The 23444-nt window shown below is 40.1% G+C and overlaps 1 protein-coding gene across 9 annotated transcripts in view; it reads right to left on the bottom strand.

Moving 5' to 3' along the window:
* LOC131691331 (unconventional myosin-IXAb) overlaps nucleotides 1-23444 on the bottom strand; it is a 153936-nt gene that overhangs the window by 59832 nt on the left and 70660 nt on the right. For all 9 annotated transcript variants that reach the window (XM_058977639.1, XM_058977642.1, XM_058977641.1 and 6 more), the window contains exon 3: nucleotides 3475-3676. In XM_058977639.1, the coding sequence (XP_058833622.1) occupies nucleotides 3475-3676 (202 nt within the window). The remainder of the gene's footprint in view (nucleotides 1-3474; nucleotides 3677-23444) is intronic.

The raw sequence follows: 23444 nt of genomic DNA, 5'->3' as shown, positions 1-23444 counted from the left end.
AAAATTACCTTTTTAATCATTCTAGCTAGAGCCTTCAACGACTTTCAGCGAAGTTGTAGAATGAAAAATTCTAGGGAAGTTTGCTGAAGACATGTAAATCTGTCATACTTTTTTATTTTACAACAAATTTAAAATCGAAGGTTAGGTTGTTTCTTAGAAAAACTGTTGTATTAAAATAACTTTTGCGGTATAGATTTAAAACTGAAGTAGTCTTCAGACAGCTTTAAGATTGTTTTAAGGCAAATAATTTGTTTCATGGCACCACATATATAACTATTTTCGCTGACAAGTTATAAGCACTTTTTCGCCAAAAATGGGGGGGGGGGTTCCTTAGAATAAAAATATAACTCTTTGGAGCAAACAAAAGATAATTCTTTTTCAACTATAACTAGTGCTAATTCATAATTTTTTTTTCGAGAGTTGTCCTACTGGATCTGTAGAGCTAGGTTCTCGGAAGAACTCCCCGTCAGATTCACATACTACAATTTGCAGACGAGACAGGCAATGACGCCCACTAAAACACTGGATTAGGCTAATTGTAGCGGGCCGTGATTATGAATGTGATATTCATTGTACGGTTCAAATATGTGCGGGCGTAGGGACTCGCGATCGCGTGTATCATCGCGAAGAGCTCGAGCATTTGTACGTTAACGTGTTCGATCGCGTGATGCGTTTGTATATAACTTCGCGTGTATAAATTCTATTTTATAACCGTGTGCCTTTCGCATATTCGCGTGTGTTTTTGGATATTTGCGCGCGGACCGTGAATCTAATACTTTATTTTTGGTGTACGGCTTAGATGCTAGAAGAAAGTGAGATCTTTCATATCACAAAAGTTCCCGATGATGTCGCCATGGAACGTGTTGTCTAGTGGATATTAGCTTCATTTTTTGATTGGTCCTACTGAAAGCATGGACCTAAGGTATTAGGACAGAGAATAATAGTTTCTGGACGTGACCGATTCATGAGCGCGCGAAAACGGACGTTTGTAGGTTCGCGTTTGAGACAGCGTTTGAAACTTCGTGAGTGCTAAAACGTTCTCCTTATCATTATTATTGTTGTTATTGTTATTGGTGTTATTAAGTTTGCGCGATCGCGAACGTAGGTGTGCGTTGTTAATCGCGAAGGGCTTAAGCGTTCGTATGTTAATGTGTTTGTCACTTGTGCTCGCGTGCAAGTGATTTCGCGTGTACAAAACTGGACTTTGTAACCGTGTGGCCATTCCTATATACGCGTGCGTGATGGCCACGCGGACCTTCTAGTTAGTTTTCGGTGCACAATTCACATTCTGAGAGGGAGTGAGTTACCCCATATCACTAGAGTCCTTGGTCATGTCGCCATGTAACGTGGTGTCCAGTGGATATGAGAGCTTTCTTTTTATAATTGGTTCAATTGAAGGCACTGACCTAGTCTGCTGATATCAAGCATAGGCACATCCGGAAGTGAGCGATTCATGATCGTGCGACCGCGGGGGTTTTTGAGGTTCACGCCTGAGACCGCGTTTGAAAATTTATAGGAGCTGAGACATCCACTTTATCGCCGGGATGTTATCATGTTTACGAGATCGCGGGTGTAGGTGCCGTGGGTGGTCGCGAAGGGCTCAAGCATTTGTATGTTAACGTTTTTTCCACGTGTATGTGACTTCGAGTGTATAATTTCGATTTTATAATGATGTAGTGAGTATTCTTGTTTGATCGCACGCGAACCGTGAGTCTGATGCTTAATTTTCAGTGTATGGTACAGATGGTAGAAGAGAGTTCGTTTCCCCATATCACTAGAGTTCCAGGTCATGTCACTATGGAACGTGTTGTTTAGTGAATAGGAGCGTCACGTTTTTATTGTTTCAAAGTCTAGACTGCTAGGACGTTTACTTAACTACCGGGGTGTTTTCATGTTGGCGAAATCGCGTTTGAACAATATTTGCAAACACGGCACACAGCAAAAGCTAATCCACGCCGACCCGCCAATCGGCCACGTCACCGTGCATAGACCAGTGGTTGAGCGTTGGTATGCGCAGGTGCAGAGTATGAAGAAACATAGAACATAAATTAGGCGCATAAGCCCTCTCGTTTTCCTCGATGCACCACTATCGAAGCGTAGTGCAATAACCATCTTAAAGCAATTGTCTATCAGAGGTCCTGTAGCACTGATGCACGCAATATGCTTGATGATGTTTGCAATACCGTCAAACCCCTTAACCTTGGAGAGGGTACAAAAGAAGAAGAATCATATTTGCGCAAAAAAGCGTTTTGCGGACGCTATGGAAAATAATAGAAATACAGTAAAGACCAGTTTTTATCAGCCCCTTGGCGAATTTTAAGCTGATAAAACAGGGACATTGTTAAAATCATATATTTTTCTGTCTTTTTAATAAACCGAATCTCCTAAAATATCTTTTTTGTTCTTTAGATATAGCCTAGCAACATTTTCTGATTATTTACTTTAAGTTCCCCTTAAGGGGGTCTGACAGTGCAAAATTTAAAAAAAAAAATAAATATTTTTATTTTTGCATTTTTCGGATCTCTAAGATAAGAAATATATGCTTAAGAAATGATTTACTCGAATTCAACTTGGTTCAGTTGCTAGAGCCCATCAAACTACCAACTATCAATTTTCACATAAAATAAAATATAATTGGGAGTAGATAAAATCGGGAGCTGATAAAATCTGGTCTCCACTGTATATGATTTTTGTTTAAAGTTATGTTTCCATTACTTAATAATGTGAATGTTATCGAATTCATGGCAATTTTGTTCACGAATTTAGGGAATAGTTTTTTTTCGTGTTTTTGATGTGTTATTTTGAAATAAAAATATCAACCAAATACAAATATGTTCAAAATGTTGGATTTCCATAACTCAAAGAATGTGTACTTTCAGCTTTAAAATTTAAACTTAATTATGCAGCGATAGTCAGCATTTGTATTCTTCTGAGAAAATCATAACATGAAGGTTTTTGCCATTCAATTCAAACTCTGCAATTCCCACTAGACCTTAACCGATTGACGTCTAAAAAGTTATCTATTTACCTGCCGGCATGCCATTTCTGAGTAAAGTATACAACTCAGGAGATCAACTACGAGCAGTACCGTCACGTCTTCATGCTTGACTGGACGGAGATGCCATATGAGACGTGCCCACTATACTCAGTCTTGCTGCCTGTTGATTACATAAGCCCGCCCTAGGTGTGACTAGGACCGACACCTACTCTATTCAAGCAACACTTGTATCTATTGCAAGCAAACGAGGTCATGTGCATTCGAAAAGCACTCCTCTAGAACGCGACTTGCATCATATGCTTTTGCAGTTTCCAAGAAATGTGCTGGTTTCTGCGTGGAACCCACACACATACACACAATTTAAACAATTTCTGGAAAGGTTACTGTTTATAAACAATATGAATATGAAGGAGATCGGAAGTAAACTGTCACAAAAGAGGTAACCAGCGGAACACACAGCGGTAATTTCAACTCACCTTAAACCGCAGAACGTCCTCCATTCGGGCGGTTTTGCCATCGCTGACGCAGGACTGGAAAAAACTGGGCGCTACAGAGACTCCGAGTGCCTCGCTGGTCATACCGGTGCCAGCACACTCCGAATTGCTGGCTATCACCCGAAAGGTGCCAAACAGCAGCACCAGAAGACGCTGTGTGTGGCCTGGCAGTGACATTAGTAATCTGCAAGGAGAGGAAGAAAACGGAAGAAAATAAATATTTTGTTTATGTAAACAATCGCCGCATGATTTTCACACTGTTCGGTGCAAATTGGCATCACGTCTGTAGGTTTGCTATCGGGTGCAACGGAGGTGTTTACCCGAACAGAAGATCATAACAAAATGAGCCATCAAAATTATATCTCTTATTGATATTTGTTATATTGTTTTTATTTTATCTGCTAACTGGGACTGATTTATAGCCGACAAAAATGATCACGAAAATGGATTTTTTAAAATTTCCTCTGAATCGGTAAGATGAATATTACAAACAAAATGTTTCTTGTAGTTGTCAAAACAAGTGGTCATCCTGTTAGCTTATCACTTCGAGCCGATAACTGCCCTCAATCACGAGTTTGAAAGTGTGCGACCCATCAAAACGTCATGTCGTCGTCAACAAAAGCGTTTTCACATCAAAGAATATTACATATCTGTACTTCTGATTGCAGCTTTTGTCTTTTCTAGCGGAGTAAATGTGTATATCTACTTTATGTCATTGATAAGATTAGAGAGAGAAAAAAGTTGACTGCGCTCGAGGTTATCGATTCTGTAACCCGTTGAGGGTAATTGGACTTACAACACAGCGCAAACATATTCTTCTAAACAAAGTTTCTCGATGGCTTAATCATGCTTCCGGTAGCGCATTCATGAATTTTAGTATCATTAGTGGATGCGCAATCAAGGGGCCATCATCGGTGTTAAATTGACGTCCAGTGACCGCGACGTCTAGCCGCCACCGCTTTTATCATGTTTGCCTTCTTTGGAAGCGCCGATTGATCCGACCCCAAAAGAACTGAAGACGACAGACGTGCTATGATTTAAGTTGCTACTGGCCGTGCGTATAGCAACCACTAAGAACAATTGAATTGGGTGATTCATTTGGATCCACTTACACTGCTGGTTCGAGACCGTGATTCATTTGGAATATCTTGGCACATACTGAGAACGTATCTGAGGGTTTTCTTTGAAGTGCGTTTCATTGCGCAAATTGATTCTCATTTCACTCATTTTATTGCTTCGAAAGGCGGGAAAAGATAGCCTTCGCCAATATCAATATAGCTATGGCAGTTCCATAATAAAAACTAACTTTTAACTTTTTCAGAAAATTACTTATTACTTATCTATGGGTAGGCTATTCAAAATTTCAGCATCCGATCACCCCTCGTTCATTTTATTTTGACCGAATTCAACTCTCTAGGGACTAAAAAGACTGCCTTCATCTGCGTATCTCTGTGTTGTCGAAGTTGAGTAGTCACCATTCGGTAAGATATGTCAGGAAGGGCACACTTATGATGCCAAAAAGACATCTGCCTCTCCCAAGATACTCATTTTGTTAAAACCATTGATTGAAGGAGTCAGAAGTGACTAAGATTTTTTCTATTCAGCTCATAGCTACAAATTGCTTGCTCAACAGGATGTTTTTATAGTTTTACGATTCTCTGGAACATTTTTTTGGTTTAGGAATATGCTGGGGGTGTGGGAATTTGTTGTCTGTCATCCACTAGGTTGAGGTTGATAATAGTCGACTAGCTTTCTCCGAAAAGCACAGGCTTGAAGCCGTATTGCATCCAGCGGATAGCACTTTTTCGTCCTCAACAGATGCAGCAAAGTTGTTTTAAATCAGTGAAAGACCATGCTGGTGCAATTTTTCTGAAATAACATTGATATAAACTGCATCAAAAGCCCCTTGACATCCAAGATTAGTGATACCATCTGCTATTTGCTAATATAGGCTATTAGAATATATGTTAAGAGCAACGGTCGTCTCTTTGACTTTGCGGAATTCGAATTATGTTTCTGAAAGAAAGCTATTCGATGCAACTGTCGAGGCGGTATAGGATCATTATCTCGAACAATTTCCAGATACAGAGCAATATTGAAATCGGCCGATACAAGTTGTGATCGAAGGTTGGTTTTCCTGATTTTGAGATGGCGATGACCTTCACTTGTCTCCAATCACGAGAAACAATGTTACTCTGAAGAAACTTGTTAAATAAATGTAACAAGCGAGAAAGCGAATATCCAGCGGTTAAATATTCTACGCTCTTGTTGGAACTGTTTCGGTAACGCATACGACGGCCCGTGTCCCTAAGAGAGCTAATCGATGTTCCTCTCGTTAATCCGTTAACAAACTAGTGGTAATATCAGCTTTTTTAGGCTTTGATCAAGCTCTTCATCACCTTTTCTAACGTTTCATAGTTCCTGAAGCTATACTGGGTACTAGTTCGCAGTGTCGAGAATCACATAAGCAAAAAACCTGTAGACGAGTCCGAGGTTCTTCGAACCTCTGCCCACAAAAATCTCAACGAAGATTGTAAACTAAATAAGTTACTTTCGAAATGTAAAGGCTTTTATGTCAGTTCAAATAAGACTACAAATGGTTGTGTATTCAAAATGACAAGACATAAAAGTGAATTTGACATGAAAGTTTTACGAACGCAATTCTTTTTGATGCACACTTTCTACAGCGTAGGGGAGCCATCACCAGCAGTTGGTTTTGATTCGTGGATACTTGAACAAAGAATCGTGACAACCGAATGGATCAAATCTGCAGTTAAATGTTCCCCTCCGAAAGTTTCCAGGAAAAGCTGGAATCATTCCAGTTTTACTTTAAACAGAGAACGGACACTTCAAACATATCACTCGTAGTCCTACATTCCATTAGAGTGGCGGAAACATGTGAATTTTTTTTCCTAAAATAGTCGTGTTACCTATGAGGAGGCAAGGTCTGATCTCTTCTCGAAACAATGAATAACTACTTTGGGGTCCTCGAGATGCCAGTCTGGGCGAGGATCGTGAACATTGCTACATTAGCGGAGGCACCCTGTTAAACAATACTGCTTTTTCGCAGAAGCAACCAAGTTTGGTAAATGTCCTAGGTCAGAGGTTGTTTGAATATCGTATGTTTTTGAATCCATTTTGGAAGCAGTACGACATCATGGAATACCAACTTGATACACGTAATGCTTATCAACCGATATCCGTGCTCATTTGTAAGAAAAGCAGAAATTAAAAAACTGAGTGTTTGAGGATGTCCTCAAGGTGGTGTGCTGTCTATGGAACCTGGTCGCCGATGGCTTGTTGAGGAAACTTGATTGCTGGCCAATTCGGACCTCCAGCTATTTATCAGCTGTAGTAATATTATGATAAGCGGTTCTCAGTTTTCGTGTGCGTGCGCTAGGGGCGTTGTTGTTTCGGAGCGCTTTTTTGAAAAATGTGTGAGCCGAAAATTTTTGTTAGCAACAACAATTAATTAAATCAAATATTTAATATCTTGTTTTGGGCGAGACCATCAACTGTTTTTGTTTAATCGGTGTATGAATAATAGAATATGGATTGGTTCAATTCGGATCTTTGCAGTATATACGATATGATACGAGATCGCGAAAAAACCGTTTGAGAGGATGCGTAGTCGATCGAGCTTTCAGGAAAACATAAGTTTTCGTAAATCGGTTAACAGATTTCGACGATATAGCTCATAGCATATATTTAAGTAATTTGGCCCAGCATTTACGTTTTATTGTATATTTACTACAAAGTTTTATATAATAAAGAAAACTTTTCATTTTACAATTCGATGTTTAGTAAAAATCCAATAGGAATATCTTAGGACAAAATAAGAATTCATTTCTATTGCAAAAAATCGAGAAATGGGTGGTCCGAATTGGAACAGGGTTGGGGTAATTCGGACCTTCCATATACTTTTGCGCAGAACCGCTGCCTAGTCTCCTATATAACGTGCGGCACACGGACTATAAAACACAGCGAGCGAGAAAGCTTCAAGTCGCTCTTATTTTGCACTAGCACAATCAATAGCAAATTCTCTCATATACACTCACAATCTCTCTCATTCCACATGTACAAACGCCCGTGGCCTTCGCGATAACACAAACAAATGCGAACATGCAATTGCAATTATCCACACATACTGTCGCCCGCAATCTCTTCAACATTTAAACATCCTGGTGATTAAATGAACGTTTTAGCACCTATAAACTTACAAACACGGTCTCAAGTATTACCCACCGCTCGCGCGATCATGAATCGGTCACGTCTGGAAGTATCCACCCTCGGTACTCATGCCTTTAGTTGGACATCGATCCCGTCCGGAAATCTCTCCTGTCGGTCTTAGTATCCTAGGTCCAGAGCTTCAATTGGACTATTAAAAAATGACACTCATATTAACTAGACAACACGTTTCATGGCGACATGACCAGGATTTCTAGTGGTATGGGAAAATTGACTCTCTTCTAACATCTGTAACTGGTGTTCAATAAAAAATGAGAATGATTTTAATACCTTTCTTTTTCTTTTTTTTTTTCGAGAGTTGTCCTACTGGAGCTGTAGAGCTAGGTTCTCGGAAGGGCTCCCCGTCAGAATCACATACTACAATTTGCAGACGAGACAGGCAATGTCGCCCAATAAAACACTGCAATAGGCCAATTGTAGCGGGCCGTGATTCTGAATGTGATATTCATTGTACGGTTCAGGCATGTGCGGGCGTAGGGACTCGCGATCGCGTCTATCATCGCGAAGGGCTCGAACATTTGTACGTTAACGTGCTCGATCGCGTTTGTATGTCGCGTGTGCTAACGTGTATGAACTTCGCGTGTATAAATTCTATTTCATAACCGTGTGCCTTTCGCGTATTCGCGTGTGTTCTATAATGATCGCGCGCGGACCGTGAATCTGATACTTAATTTTTTGTGTACGGTTCAGATTCCAAAAGAAAGTGGGTTCTTACATATCATTAGAATTCCCATTCATGTCGCCGTAGAACGCGTGATCTAGTGGATATGAGCTTTATTTTTTTTTTGATTGGTCCAACTGAATGTATGGACCTAAATTGCTAGAATGAATGCTAAAGATTTCCGGACGTGACCGATTCATGATCGCGCGCGTTTGCGGGTTCACGTTTGAGACCGCGTTTGTAACGTCGTAAGTACTAAAACGTTCACACAATTGCCGGAGTGTTATCAAGTTTACGCGATCTCGGGCATAGGTGTGCGTAGATGATCGCGAAGGGCTTAAGCATTCGTATGTTGACGTGTTTGTCGCGTGTGCTCGCGCGTATGTGACTTCGCGTGTATAAATTCGATTTGTAGGTTGACGCTTGAGATCGTGTTGCTAAGTTTATGAGTGCTGAAATTTTCACCTTATCACCGGGGTGTAATCACGTTTGCGAGTTCGTGGGCGTAGGTTGCTTGGAAAATCGCGAGGGGCTCTAACGTTTGTGCGCTGACGTGATTTTGTAACGTGTGTTCTTGAATGGTCACGCGAACCGTGAGTCTGATATTAAATTTTCGGTGCGCGGTTAGAATTCTAGCAGAGAGTGGGATCGTTTATATCGATAGGGTTCCCGGTCATGTCGCCATGAGACGTGTTGTCTAATAGATATGAGCGTATTTTCTTAATTGGTCCAGCTGAAGGCATGGACCTAAGCTTCTAGGATCAAGGATAGACTTTCGGACGTGACCGATTCGTAATCGCGTGCACGATGGCATTTTTGTAGGTTCCCGCTGAGACCGCGTTTGAGAATGTGTGAGTGTTAAGACGTTCACTATCACCATCTTTGCTGACCCAGCTGAAGGCGGGTGTAGAATGGCAGTATAGGACTCGAAAAGAAGAAATAAAGGGCAATATATGAGAGACGTAATAGATTAGATAGGTACAAGATACAGCTGAATTTATGATCATCACATGAAAGACATACATTAGTACTGAGAATTGGGCCCTAAACCCACATTGTATATTATTTGACCATGGCAGTGGATAATAAAGGTCGCCAAGTTAAGTACTAAAATTGATCACAATGTAGCTTAACTCAAAAGAAAATAATCGTATCCCAAGTTTATGTGATATAATCACTGTAATACTGCTTTGGTGGAAAAGCCCCCGGACCACATCAAGGTACAGTATCATGCCGAGGGAGAATGATTTTAATACCTTTCTGTAATTAAAGTAAAGAGCGTATATTTTTTTCTCTCCAAGAGAATTGATCTCTGGATTCCCTAGAAATGGGTGGCATGTTTCTTTTCGTTCGGGTACTGTCAGTTCAATTAAGCATGGCGTTGAAACAGTGAGCACTACGTGAGCGTGTTGTACGGTTTTACGAAACACATGGTCATGGTAGACCACTTTCGAGACGAAAACGTGCCCATGAGTACAGTTTAGCGGATCCTGGCATCCCTGAGCGTGAGGTGGAAGGCCGGTAGTGGCCGTCCGGCGAAGATAATGACGAAAAAGAAGAAGGAAGCGTTGAAAAAGCTGTTCGGCAACAAGGACGGAACGAGTTTGCGTGACGCCGGCCGAAAATATCACTGCTCCCATACCTTGAATCACTGAACCCTCAAGATGGAGGACATCATCTGTCGGAAGAAGACTCGGTCTCCCGGGTACACGGACGAGCAGATAGCGATCTTGAAATCGTAGTGCCGGTGGATGACGAAGAACTATCGCGGGACATCGTTCGTGCTGGACGACGAAAGTTACTTCCTACAATCGAAGAGCCACATTCCAGGAAATGACAGCTACTATTCCAGCGACAAGTCGGCCACACCTCCCGTAGTAAAATATAAGTTTGAGCATATATTTGAAAAAAAGTTCTGCTGTACATCATACATATCAGCAGAGGGATTTCAAAGTCGTGGTTCATGTCAAGCGGTTTGGCCATCAATCAACAAGTGTACCAGGAGGAGCTTCTTGAGAAAAATTTTCTGTCGCTCTTAAATGAGCATCATGCGGATGGGGAGTACGTCTTCTGGCCGGATAAGGCATCTCCATTACGCCAAGAAGACGCTGGAGTATCTTGAGCAGAAAAAGATACCGTACGTGCCGAAAGAAAAGAAACTCGACCAACTTGCCTCAGTACCGTCCCATTGAGGATTGATTCGGCCCGCTCAGTGCCTAGTGTACAAAAATAATTGGCCGGCCAAGGATACGAAGCAGTTAATCACCAGGATCCGGAATTATATCCGGAAGATGGACGTCAGTACCGTCCAGCGCTCTTGTCAGAGCAGTTGCGTCGTACGGCTGACCAGGGCCCCATCTCCAATATTCATTGACGTTTTTTAAGTATAAACATTGTTTTATATCCGTAGAAAAAAAATGTTTTATAAGCGCATGACTGAAAAAAATTTCATTTTTTATTGAACACCCGTTAGCATACACTAAAAATTAAGAATCAGATTCACAATCAGCGCGCGATCATACAAGAATACACGCGTATATGCGAATGGCCACACGGTCATAAAATTGTATTTATACACGCAAAATTATATACACGCAAACGACCACGCAATCAAACACGTTAACACACAAGCGCTTGAGCCCCTCGCGATGATACACGTGATCGTGAATTTCATATGCCCGCACATATCTGAACCCTACAACGAATAGCACATTCTGAATCACAACCTGCTGCAATTGACCTTAAGCATTGTTTTAAGGTGTGACATTTTCCGTTTCGTTTGCAATTGTGAGGACTGTTTCTGACGGGTAAAGCCTACCGAGATCCTAGCTCTACAGTTCCAGTAGCTCCGCTCTCGAAATAAAAACAATGTTGTATTAAATTCCGAAGCAGGTATGACTTCTATAATCAATGCAATAGCATATTTCCCAAAAATCTTCCGGGCGCCACTCGAAAAACTAAGTCTACTACAGACAGAGCCGTTAATATGGAGCATCTAAGAGACCTCATGGAATACTAGAAAAAGACCAGCATGTATTTTTGTGTTTTATTATACTTTTGGTTGTTCAATGAGAAGCACATTGATACGCGGTCAGACGAAGGCCAATAATTAACTAAACTCGCCCCCCTCTATAATGCTGTTTATGTATTTTTATGCCTAACTGAACTTGCTTCGGTAATTTGTTGTTTTTGGCGCTCTACTATTTAAATTTTTCATCCTTATTTACTACCGATTCTAGGAATTCCTCCATGAAAACTATGTGTTCTAAATTGTTCATAATATCGAAAGAAAAAAATCAAATCAGCGCCAGAAAAATTGTAAACAGGTTTAACCAGCGCTTTGAAGAAAAAAAATGCAAAGTAGGTATGTATATTCACTAACAAACTTCTAACTTTAGGATTAGCATGAAACCTTCGGTGTATGTACTTCAATAAACAATGTAAGCATAATTTGTATAAACGAACGAACTTCGAAAATGAAATTACTTGAATCTATAAATATAGGTTAAACACAATCATTTCAGATTCACTCGCTCCCGGTACATGTAGGATAACACTTCGTGCCCTCGTGAGACTAGCTTCTAGTAGGCGTAATTCTATTTTTCGTGCTTTAATGCTTTGGAATTGTTTTGAAATTACTGCAATTTTTTAGTTTCTCTAGAATTTTCACACAACTTGTGTCGGGTACGGCAGTTCCTGTTGGATTTAACATGATATGGATTACATGTCCCTTCAAGTAGTATCATCAATCTTATTTCTAACATTAGTCAACTCCATGAGTGAATAAGAGTAACAGAGGCGACGCGTCGGTACGTTCAACCTGTTCATTGAACAGGTAAGCCAAATCAGACAAACCGAAACCCATTTCAAGTTTAAATTAACTGTAGAACCCTGCAAAATATTTTCAATGAACGGAAAAATAAAACACTAAAATTATTCAGATTTGAACGATAAACCAACCGGTCTCCAGTAAAATTTCAGAAAATGGTTTCACCGGTTCATCCTCAAACATGCACGCATCTCGTACTCTCACCGTACGCTTTGGATGGAGCAGAAGCAACAGCATGGGTGATGGCTGCTACAGCAGCCTGATAGCCATGGACGAAGGTTTTTTTCTATTCTCTTTTGCACCGGTTCAAATTAAATATTGAACCAGCGTGCATTGTAGCGATGTCCATATACTCGTTAGAGCTCTGTGTGCGAAACGAGAGCGCTTTTAATTTTCCAACACGCTTCGCAGTTGTGCCATATGTTCACAGCTGTCGGTCGAACGCTTGTTTTCTTGGGTAGTCTAACCAGATGTTGATGCCCTTGGGACATATTATAATTAAGCACGTATGGATTTGGTTGTAATGAACCACCTTTCTGCTTCGTAGAAATTTTTTGTTCTTTGCATTTACACATTGAAAACATGTATACTGTAAAATGTAAAATGGACATAATGGATTTCATTCGAATCGTTTAGCGTTCTATTGCAATAATGTTAAGTCTCTTTCTTACGACATCTTGCGAGGAAAATGAATTTTCTGGAATTGCATATGGAACATTTAAATTTCTCTCCTGTTTGGTAGAATTAATAGATGATTTCAAACAGGTTAATAAATGTTTCAATAGGGTGACAGGAAAAAAATGACCCCTATCGGCCCACCTCTGCGTCGATTCCCAGTCCCACCAGGAGTACTGGCACCAAATTTGAAGCAAATCGGACAAGTCTAACTACCGGACCAACGGGCCTGAAGTTTGTATGGGAATTTTCAATAATTTACATGGAGAAAACCCACAAGCACGCATTTTCGCCGCTAGGTGGCACTGTATGCGTCGTATTATCACTGTAAGTGAAAATAAGAAGGATAATTGAATTGTCTACAACTTAGTCGAAGACTGCAAGTAAATCCGACTTTGTTAAAAGAAGTTATTAAACTTTTAACGAAGTGATGTCTGAGTCAGTTTTGCATGGGGCCTAATAGTGCATGGTTGTGTATCAGTACTCGATTCACACGAACTAAACATTTTTGTGAAATAATCGTTAGGTTTAGCTCAATGGTATGTTTACAAGAATTATAGTAAATAATATGAGTCATGCTTTGATTAGAAAATTTTAGTTCCACCTGTTACCGCATAGAGGGCGCCAACACTAACTTTTCAACGGAGAGAGATAGAAATTTGGTGTCTTCTACAAAGTTATAGAACAGGCATTTTTCAGTATTTCTTCTGAACATCTTGATACTCTATCTCTCTTCTATGAAAAGTTAGTAGTGGCGCCCTCTATGCGGTCACAGGTGGAACTAAAATTTTCTAACCAAAACATAACTCGTATTATTTACTATAATTCTTGTAAACATACTATTCGGCTAAATCTAACCATTATTTCACAAAAATATATAGTTCGCGGGACTCGAGCACTGATACACAACCATGCACTGCTAGGCCCCATGCAAAACTGACTCAGACATCACTTCGTTAAAAGTTTAATAACTTCTTTTAACATAGCAGGATTTACTAGCAGTCTTCGAAGAAGTTGTAGATAATTAAAATATCTTTCTTATTTTCACTTACAGTGATAATACGATGCATACAGTGCCCCCTAGCGGCGAAAATACGAGCTTGTGAGTTTTCTTCATGCAAATTGTTGAAAAATCAAATATAAACTTCAGGCACGTTGGTCCGGTAGTTAGACTTGTCCGATTTGCTTCAAATTTGGTACAAGTACTCCTGGTGGGACTAGGAATCGACTCAGGGGTGGGCCGATTGAGTTTTCAAAAATTTATCATTTTTCTGGGCAGTCTATGTTTCAACCTATCTTATACAGAAGAAGGAATAATTCTCTGGTGAAAAAAAATAAGATTCTACATTCGAATCATAAAATGACTTATGAGTATTCAATAATGCCTTTAGACATGGTTGTTGAAATTTAAGTCTTTTTCAATACAAAGTAAGTAGTTGCCTATACGGATGTAATATATCTTTTTTGCTTTTTTCTGCGGGACTTTCTTGAATTAGTTATTCCACAAGATGTTTGTTTGACAATTCACCGATGGGTTTTGACAACAAATTTGTTTTGCTTAACTGCGATCAGAAAAACCCGTCCGCCGAACATCTTTCGTTGATACTATTCGTTCGATGTTAGAATCGTCGATTTTGAGGGATTTTGTGGTATTGAACAGGTTGACGGTGGAACCACGCGTCGCCTCTGAAGAGTAATAAATCCGTTGTCTTGTTTTTTTCGTTTTTTCTTGCTTAAGTTATTTTGGCCAACCTTTTAAAGTAATCAAGTCTTCAAACAGGGACAAATATTGGGCCCTATTCTCACAGTGACGTCACCTAGTGACTAGAAGAAAATTTCCTTCTAGTCACTAAGTGACGTGACTGTGAGAATAGGGCCCATTATCACACATTTGAAACCCCATGGGATCTAGAGCTTTATTGGTGATCAATGATAAAAACTAGAATATTAAAATGTATCGAAATAGACTTTACGATCAGAAGAGTTCCTCCAAATACGGATATACCAATGGTCATGAAACATGAGTTTCGTTCTAAATGTCAAAGTCGAAACGACAGACAACCGGGCAATACCTTTTTAGTGACAGAGAAGTCGATGAGCGCGGAATTACTGCCTTAGACTCTAACAAGTGTTCTGAGTAAACAAAAACTGCGGAAGCACAGAGTAGAACGTGGCGCCGAGTCACATAACAGAACGCAAAATGCGCAACAGGTTTTTTATTTCAGTACCTCCGTTCATTTGTCACGGCGATTTTCACCCGCAACAGGTTGATCACGACGAAGAGGCGCTTCTGGCTTGTTCTCAAGAGGTGATACTTGTCGGCAGCTGTCCATCATCGCGGTTGCTCCCAGCCAGTGACTGTGTGTGTACCTTGTACATCATGCACACGCGCACGTTACATCTCTTCTGGCAGTGATGATCCTCCTCCCGCCACAGCAAACTGACAAAATACACATTGCCGGTGATATGTTGTTGACATGTAACAGAATATATGAGGACTGATGTTTGGCGTGTGGTGGCATGCCAAGTGGATTCAATCTCTGCTGGTCGACTAGACACACCCGCCATACATCGTCCCCTTCCACCCAGATTAATAGATATCACCCTAGTTCTGCTCTCAATTGAGGATGATTTTAGAAACTGCGCCAGTTTCGAAGCTTGTCCATCATATGCTGTCTGATTGGCGTATCGCGTTGTATCTTTTCCGTTTCAAACCGCACCAGGACGTTGTAAACGAGAGCAAACTCAACCTCTTAATTAACTTTAATTTTACTCTGTTTGCTCAGTATCCCTAATAGGTTAAGCACGTGCTATAGCTAATGATCCGCATAAACTAACCACTCGCATTCGTATATGCAGCCAATGTTTACTGGCAGTTCTCTCGTTCGGAAAGTAATCTCCTACGGGTTCAGTCAAACTCGGTTCGCTTCTACCCATATGTAACACTTTCCGCAACATTCACTGACCCTCGCTCAAAGTACACTCAGGTTTTTTTTACGCGGGGGATACGAGCCGCGTAAATGAAAACCGCGTAAATGAAAACCGCGTAAATTTCAAAATCCGCGTAAATGAAAACCGCATAAATTTCAAAATCCGCGTAAATGAAGACCACTTAAATTTAAGAATCCGCGATAAAGGGAACCTCATTGATGGATACCGCGTAAATTCCAAAATCCGCGTAAATGAAAACCGCGTAAATTTCAAAAACCGCGTAAATGAAAACCGCGTAAATTTCAAAAACCGCGTAAATGAAAACCGCGTAAATTTCAAAATCCGCGTAAATGAAAACCGCGTAAATTTCAAAATCCGCGTAAAAAAAACCGCGTAAAAAAATACCGCGCAAAAAAAACCGCGTAAAAAAAACTTGAGTGTATATCCCAAGCCGTCGAAGAGTCGGTCGAACATGTATGCAAACAAGCATAAAACTATAAACACGGCGAATGGCACCCAGTCACCTCCGTATTGGCACCTCCCCATGTGCACCTAGAGGTGAAAGTCATTGCAAGAAAGCGATCCGCACAGCACGCAGTGACTGGTCGGCAGAAAAGTGAAACCGGAAAATTAGTCGCCGCCACCATCCGCCCTCCACCGAGTCAGCCAAGCGGAGATCCACCAAAAGTTGTCAGTTGGGAGCCGCACTGTGTACCCTCGGCCTCAGTCGATTACCACTACTGGCACCGACTAACTAGATACAATGTAACTCCAGCAGACCCCCATCCTATAGGTCTGGCTTTCTCGGTTGACCTGATTTCTGGATCACACATCGGTTCGTCTAAACAGAGCACCGCCGGGTATCGGTTTCAATGCATACCGTCGTTGATGGTGGGGCACTGGGCCCTTTTGAGGTTGCTAACTTGTGACTTATCGTTTCAGTTTTGTGCCGATGATGCTTGAATCAGTGAGGTATAATTGTTCATGGCATCAAATACGTTCATGGAATTATTAGGTCATCAAATTGTAGCTTATAGAACTGTTATCGGCACCGTATCTGTGTATCTTCGGAACAGTTTCCACTCTAGATTTTCTAAAGATCAGGAGGCTCTACATTTTATTCTTCTAGAAAGCAGATGATTTGGAAGAAAGATTCTTGACATAACTTTGAAAAAAGTTGTGTACCGCAGCGTATTCAGTTGAAAGACGCGTACGCGATTCATCATTTCGAAATCTACCACTGGCGACATCATTATCAGATGTCACATTCGTTCCCAAATTTAGCATGCTTAAGAAATCTTCCTTTTAATTTCACTATGTAGGTAAATAGTATTAAAAGTTTACTCTCAAAATGAATGCAAATATTAGTATACGGTTACGGTTTATAATCTTCTTCGATGTTCATATTTATTAGAATATATGTACATAGTGGAATTTAAAGGAAGACGTCTGTTTCAAGCATTATAAGTGTGACATTCCATTAAGCCGCTTGAAAAGTTTTGTTTAAAATTGAGTAAAGCAATGTTCCAGCATAACCTATTACAGTTCGTTTTGTTTTACTGAACCGTACGCTTGCTTAAAATCTTCAAACAATTTGAGAGTTGCAGGTGGTATTCCCGAAATGCAACAAAGATACGTTGCAAGATCAACATTTGTCTTTAACACCCATGGGAGTGAAGGATTCGAAAATATTCACCACATCGACAATAAATATTCGCATTTCCTTATGAAAAGCTTTCAATTTGTCTTTCATGTTTTCTAGCTAATGCATTGGATATTTAGACACTTTTCCACAACAAAAAAAATATCACCGTGTCCAGTGAGCGGAGTGAATTTCAGTTATATTCGATCGGATGAATATATCTCACACTGTTTATGAAAAGATGGGTGGGTAATGTCTAGGACATAACCGGAGTGTCGTGACTACTTGTTTGACTTGTAATTCAAATCGAATGATACTCAATGAAATATGTGGGAATGTTTCAAGTTATTCTTTATAATAATTATGGTGGTTTTGAAAAGGTCCTTTGTTGTTGGCGTCTGCGTTGATAGGGGATGCGCTGGATTCTAAGCTCGTTGAGACATTCATTCATGAAATGAACAAATTTCATATTTTCTTGCTTTGAAATATTAATGTTTAAATCGCTCGAAACAACCATCGAAATCTTTTTCCTAGCGTACAGAAATGAATCACGCTTAGCAAAAAACTAGGGGCGGGTAATGTCCAGGACATAACCGCGATGATCATATTCTTAAAATTCTGCTTGTATCTCTTTCAAATGGCTAAATTTCACACATTAAGTTCGATTCACCGAGCTCAGCGAAATTTTCCTGGGATCCCGTTCGTTAATCTATTCAGTAAATCAATTTTATTAACAAGTTCTCCGCATTGAATACAGGTCAATAATTTCATATAATGATTTCAACAAGCAGACAATCATTGAAATTATGTCAATTTATGCTTTGCAAGATTTAAAATAACTTCGAAGTGTGGTCACTACACCCCCGTTATGTCATATACATTACCAACCCATCTTTTCCAATTCAGTGCAACGGCAGATATTCACGTTTAAAAAACCGGGTAAATTTCCGGCAGAAAATTTTGAAACCCCTATATTGAAACGTTAGAAGTATTCTATTTCAAAACATTGTCTTATGATTCACTGGTAAAAGTACAGAATTAACAAGCGCAAACTTAATACTAGTTAATAAAAGAAACTTTCTAATTAAATTCTTTTTCCATTTTGCATTCGTCCTAATAAGGATGGTTTGTAGATAACTATGTTGATAAAAGACGAGAATCTTTTGAAACAATTCAAACCTTGCCGACGATTGTTTTTACTCCGTACATACATATGATCTTTCGCAGTTCACACCGAATGAGCACGCTTTGCATCAAGGCGTTCCTATTTATTGACTTTTCAATGCAGATGGAAGGCCATCCTTTTGCGCGATAAATGAAAATATTTTCATCATTCGTTTTGGTGTAGCTTTCGCTTAGTGGCAAAGTTACCACATTCACTGATTTTCTTGGAAGGATTTGCAAAAACCTTCGGGTTTGTAGATTAATTTGAAAAATATTTTCTTATATAATTATTTTTAATTATACAAACTAATAAATGGAACTTCCTAATAAAATTCTTTTTCCATTATATATTCATCCTAAGGACGGATTGCATATAACTATGACACAAATCCATCTACAATTAACAGCGCTATCGGAAAATAAGCACCACTAATTCTTTACAAGTATTTTGTTAGTCCTGAAAAGGACTGTTGGCAACATTAGAGACGCGTGAATTTACTTATCTTCTTCGGGCAGCTTTCTTGGCTGGTTTGGCGGCCTTCTTTGGCTTTGGGGTTTTCGGCTTGTTCGCTGCAGCCTTCGGTGTTTTGGTGGCATTTTTAGTGGCAGTTGCTACCGCCTTTTCAGTGACTGCGTTTCTTAGCCTTTGGCTTTTTGGCCTTCTCACCGCCACCACCTCCACGAACGTTTTTCTTCTCTCCGGTGGTAGCCGATTTGATTGGTCGTCCGATGCAGCTTCTCACGACCACGCACGTCTGTTATGCACTGCATCTTACACACGTCTGGCTTTGAGAAAAGCTGCGACACCCCTATTTATAGGTTTTATCATTAATGTTGATTCTCATTTAAAGTAGTTCTTGAACTATTTAAACAAATTTTATATAGCAAACAACGTGTCGGTAGCAAGCGTTAAACGTTTTCCTTCCGATTTATGAAACAAGATTGGCAATCCGTTTAGTAGAAGAAAAGTTACTAATGCTCAAAATGTACGTAACGCTTTCGCTAATATGCACTACTATCGCTTTCTCGCTCGTTCTCGTGGCGTGCATGAGCCTTTCCTTTCCGTCCGGCTTCTAATTGCATAACCAAAACTAATCTGCCGGCTTTCCCCCACCAACTGCTCTCGTCAAGCAACCCAATACGAATAATCATAAGAATAAACATGTAGTGGACCTATATATAAACTTTTCATTATTTTATTGTTCGGTTGCTGCACCATATTGACGGCTCTGTGCGGGATGGGCTGAAAATTTTCATTTTCTCCAGTCGTTTTCGAAAGATTTTTCAAAACACTATTTTTCCGTTGATAATGAATGTCCTACATATTCCAAAATTTAACACAACATTGGTACAAATATTTTCGACAAAATGCCGAAGAAATTGATTAAATCTATTCAGTACAACAAAAGATAAAAGCGTTCAAAATCATACATCATTTTTCTTCCGAAATTTTGAAAAGGGGCCCCTATATTGAAAGGTAAGTCGGTAGTCACGACAAAACGGAGAAATGCGCGACTCATCTTATCTTGGAAGAGTTGGAGTTGGAATGATTATCCTAATCGCGTGCATTATAGAAAGTAACGATGTCTACGCACATCAGGATCCTCCTTCGAAATCCGCTTCGGTGTTCGCCAACAAAAAAAAATTGGTAATGGACACAGTCTGCTAAAGGGGACACATGATAGTACCTTATCGGATATATTATCGAGCGTTAAGCCTCGATTGTTATCACAGTCGAACCTGTGGCCTATCTTGTAGATAGAACACGCAAGGCCATCCAACCAGTAAGTATGGATTTTGTTCTATTCCCACATAAATCTTGTACTGAATTGTTTCGTACAATCAGTCACTAACAACTTTTAGAAGTAACTCATGGGTTTTGTCTTTCGTCTTCCCGTTACAAAAACCTGATTGTACCCGCTTTTGTGTAGCGAGGTAGATTCGAGCGATATTTCAATTTCCTTAAGGCATCCACCATTTTTCTATGTGAAAACTAGATTCGACCGTGGTTGAACGTAGACTCAATTTTTTTCTTTCTGAACAATACGTTATCGTTAGAATTGTTAGCACACACTTAACCTTACTGGCAAAAACTTATGTCCCCCAAGGAATTCACTTACGACCGCCATTGTTTGCTTTGTTCATTAACAAACGGATACAGATTCACTCAAATTGGTGCGTTGCTTAATTTTATTACGGATTTAAGCACCATCATCTAAACGCCTGTTCCCACCCAATCATTCCACGCTCGTTCCTAAAAGTCTAGGTCTATGCATTCAGTTAGACCATTCTTTTTTTTTGAGAGAGTTGTCCCACTGGAGCTGTAGAGCTAGGTTCTCGGAAGGGCTCCCCGCCAGAATCACTCACTACAATTGCAGACGAGACAGGCAATGTCGGCCACCAAAACACTGCTTAAGGTAAAGCGATGCCAAAATCACAACAGCGGTTCGGTTATGCTCGGGTAGGTTCGGCTTACATTCAGCGTCTGTGTGCGGCTAGAACGTACTATACCAATAGGAGACGGCACGCGCACAAGCGTATCGTTCAGCAATTAGCTGACTGATTTTTGTTTCGTTTGTTTTGAAAAATAAAAAGGTACAAATTTTCCAAACGAATCAAAATTCCGTGATGAGAATCAATTCATCGGCATGTTCGAACATGCTTACATACAGTGATACAATTTCTAAGCAACCGGAGATAAGACAGTTAAGTTACAAACGATTTTGTCTTGGGCGCCAATGCAATGTTTTGAATTTGACGATGAAATAAAAAGAAGAAGAAACTACGGCAGCCATTTTAGCTGCCACCTTGTGACTCTGTTCAGCATGTCCTTAAAGCCAATTGCAGCGGGCCGTGATTTTGAATGTGATATTCATTGTACGGTTCAGATATGTACGGACGTAAGGACTTCGTGATCGCGTGTATCATCGCGCAGGGCTTCAGCATTTGTACTTTAACGTGTTCGATTGCGTGTGATAGCGTGTATGTAACATCGCATGAAAAAATCTGTTTTATAACTGTGTGTCCTTTCGCATATTTACGTATGTTATTAGATGATCGCACGCGGACCGTGAATCGGATACTTAATTTTCGGAGTACGGTTGACATGCTAGAAGAAAGTGAGTTTTTCCATATCACTAGAGTTCCCGGTCATGTCGGCGGTGGTCAGCTATTTTCGTCCGCGTCCCTTATCACCAATTTTTATACAGTGATTCATCAGCAGTGCTATCTTTGAAAATGAACCACCTTGGTTTCCGATCTTTTTTAAATGCAAATAATTAAGCAATCTTGATTTCGTTAGCTATATTCTGAGTTGCACATATTTTGTCGTATGTAATTTTAAATGTACTTTCATTTGATGGCACTGTAAGGGAACACGTATCCGCCGGTTGATGCCAATCGAGCTGACATTTCTTTCGACTGAACAAACTAATTTATTTGTTTGTTTAGTGTTTATTTGACCAACTAGGAAACGAATCCACTGGGTCTTTAATGCGGGTGGGAAATACGCATGGTCTTGTCTGAGTGAATGACTTTTGAATTATGTATGAGGGTGGAGAATTGACAATTTCGCAAGATCAATTCAAATCCAATTACCAATTAGCGGCAATCATTTCAGCACGGGGAACAAATGTTTTATGGTCATATTTAATGCTTTACTTTTAGTCCATTAACTCATCAGTCAATTATACTGAGCTAAGAATAAGTACGTACTATTTGGAAACGGGGGGTGTTTGATTCGTGCATGATGTTAATATCGTTTAGGAACGCAGTATTTGTATTTTTTCTGTTTGGCGTCTTCATTGTAATATCGGAACGTTTAACTCGAACTAGGTGGAAAATTTCAAGTTACAGGATCTCAATATGCTTGTGATTATACCAATAAGGACCATTTATAAATTCTGCCACGCTATTAGGAGGAAGAGTTATGAATAATTGTGACATAAATGGAAGGGGAGCACGTCATGTGCTTTGACACAATCGGCCGTTTTACGCACGATTGCGCCATGTATATAGTAAATTCCATAGAACATGAACACTTGCTAGTAGCGGCATAAAAGTGCTACTACAAAATGAAGAAAAAACTAAAATAATTTGATTCGTATTAGACCATGGGGAAAAATAACGTGGTAATATGACAGAGAGTTAGTTAGTATTGGGTGATCTTTGCGTGACATAATTTTTGAATGTTCCACCATGCCACTTTTAACCTCATTGTTTACGGTCCATTTTACATTCGCGACAACACTCCCGACAGCCGGCTGTCCGGAGTTCAAGTTGTTTTCGATGAAACAATCTCAATAAACGATTAGCCAGAGTTTAAACGCCTAGAAGATTTACGTATCCTACAGTCAATAAACTATTCAAACATGCACAAAAATATAGTCTCAGTCGCATCGCTTGCTTGAAGCGAATCCTGACTAACAACCCACCCACTACCCAATCCGTGGTACTTATGGGAGTGTCACTGAGTCGGGGTCTTCCGTTAAGTAAGTACCACATCAACACTTCCTTTCTCATCCCAAGTTACGGTAAAGATGGTCGTGGCCCGCAATGGTGGCTCTCAGGCGAAACTCTCGCTTGGACTGGATCAATTGTTATTCCCAAACAATGCTCCTCAAGTAGTCTGGCAGGAAATGAGAGTCATCAGTCTGCAATCTACGAAGTATACCGTGCTTACGCAACGCAACTAGAGTTCCCGGTCATGTCACCACCGAACGTATTGTCTAGTGGATATGAGCGTTATGTTTTGATTAATAAAAAAATGGAACGGGGCTTCATAGTTTAAAACCAAAGTTTGT

Source organism: Topomyia yanbarensis, chromosome 3, assembly GCF_030247195.1.
Source record: "Topomyia yanbarensis strain Yona2022 chromosome 3, ASM3024719v1, whole genome shotgun sequence".
Lineage (NCBI taxonomy): Eukaryota > Metazoa > Arthropoda > Insecta > Diptera > Culicidae > Topomyia > Topomyia yanbarensis.
Note: the sequence above shows the minus strand (reverse complement) of the source record. Positions and strands in the feature narration are given on the sequence as shown.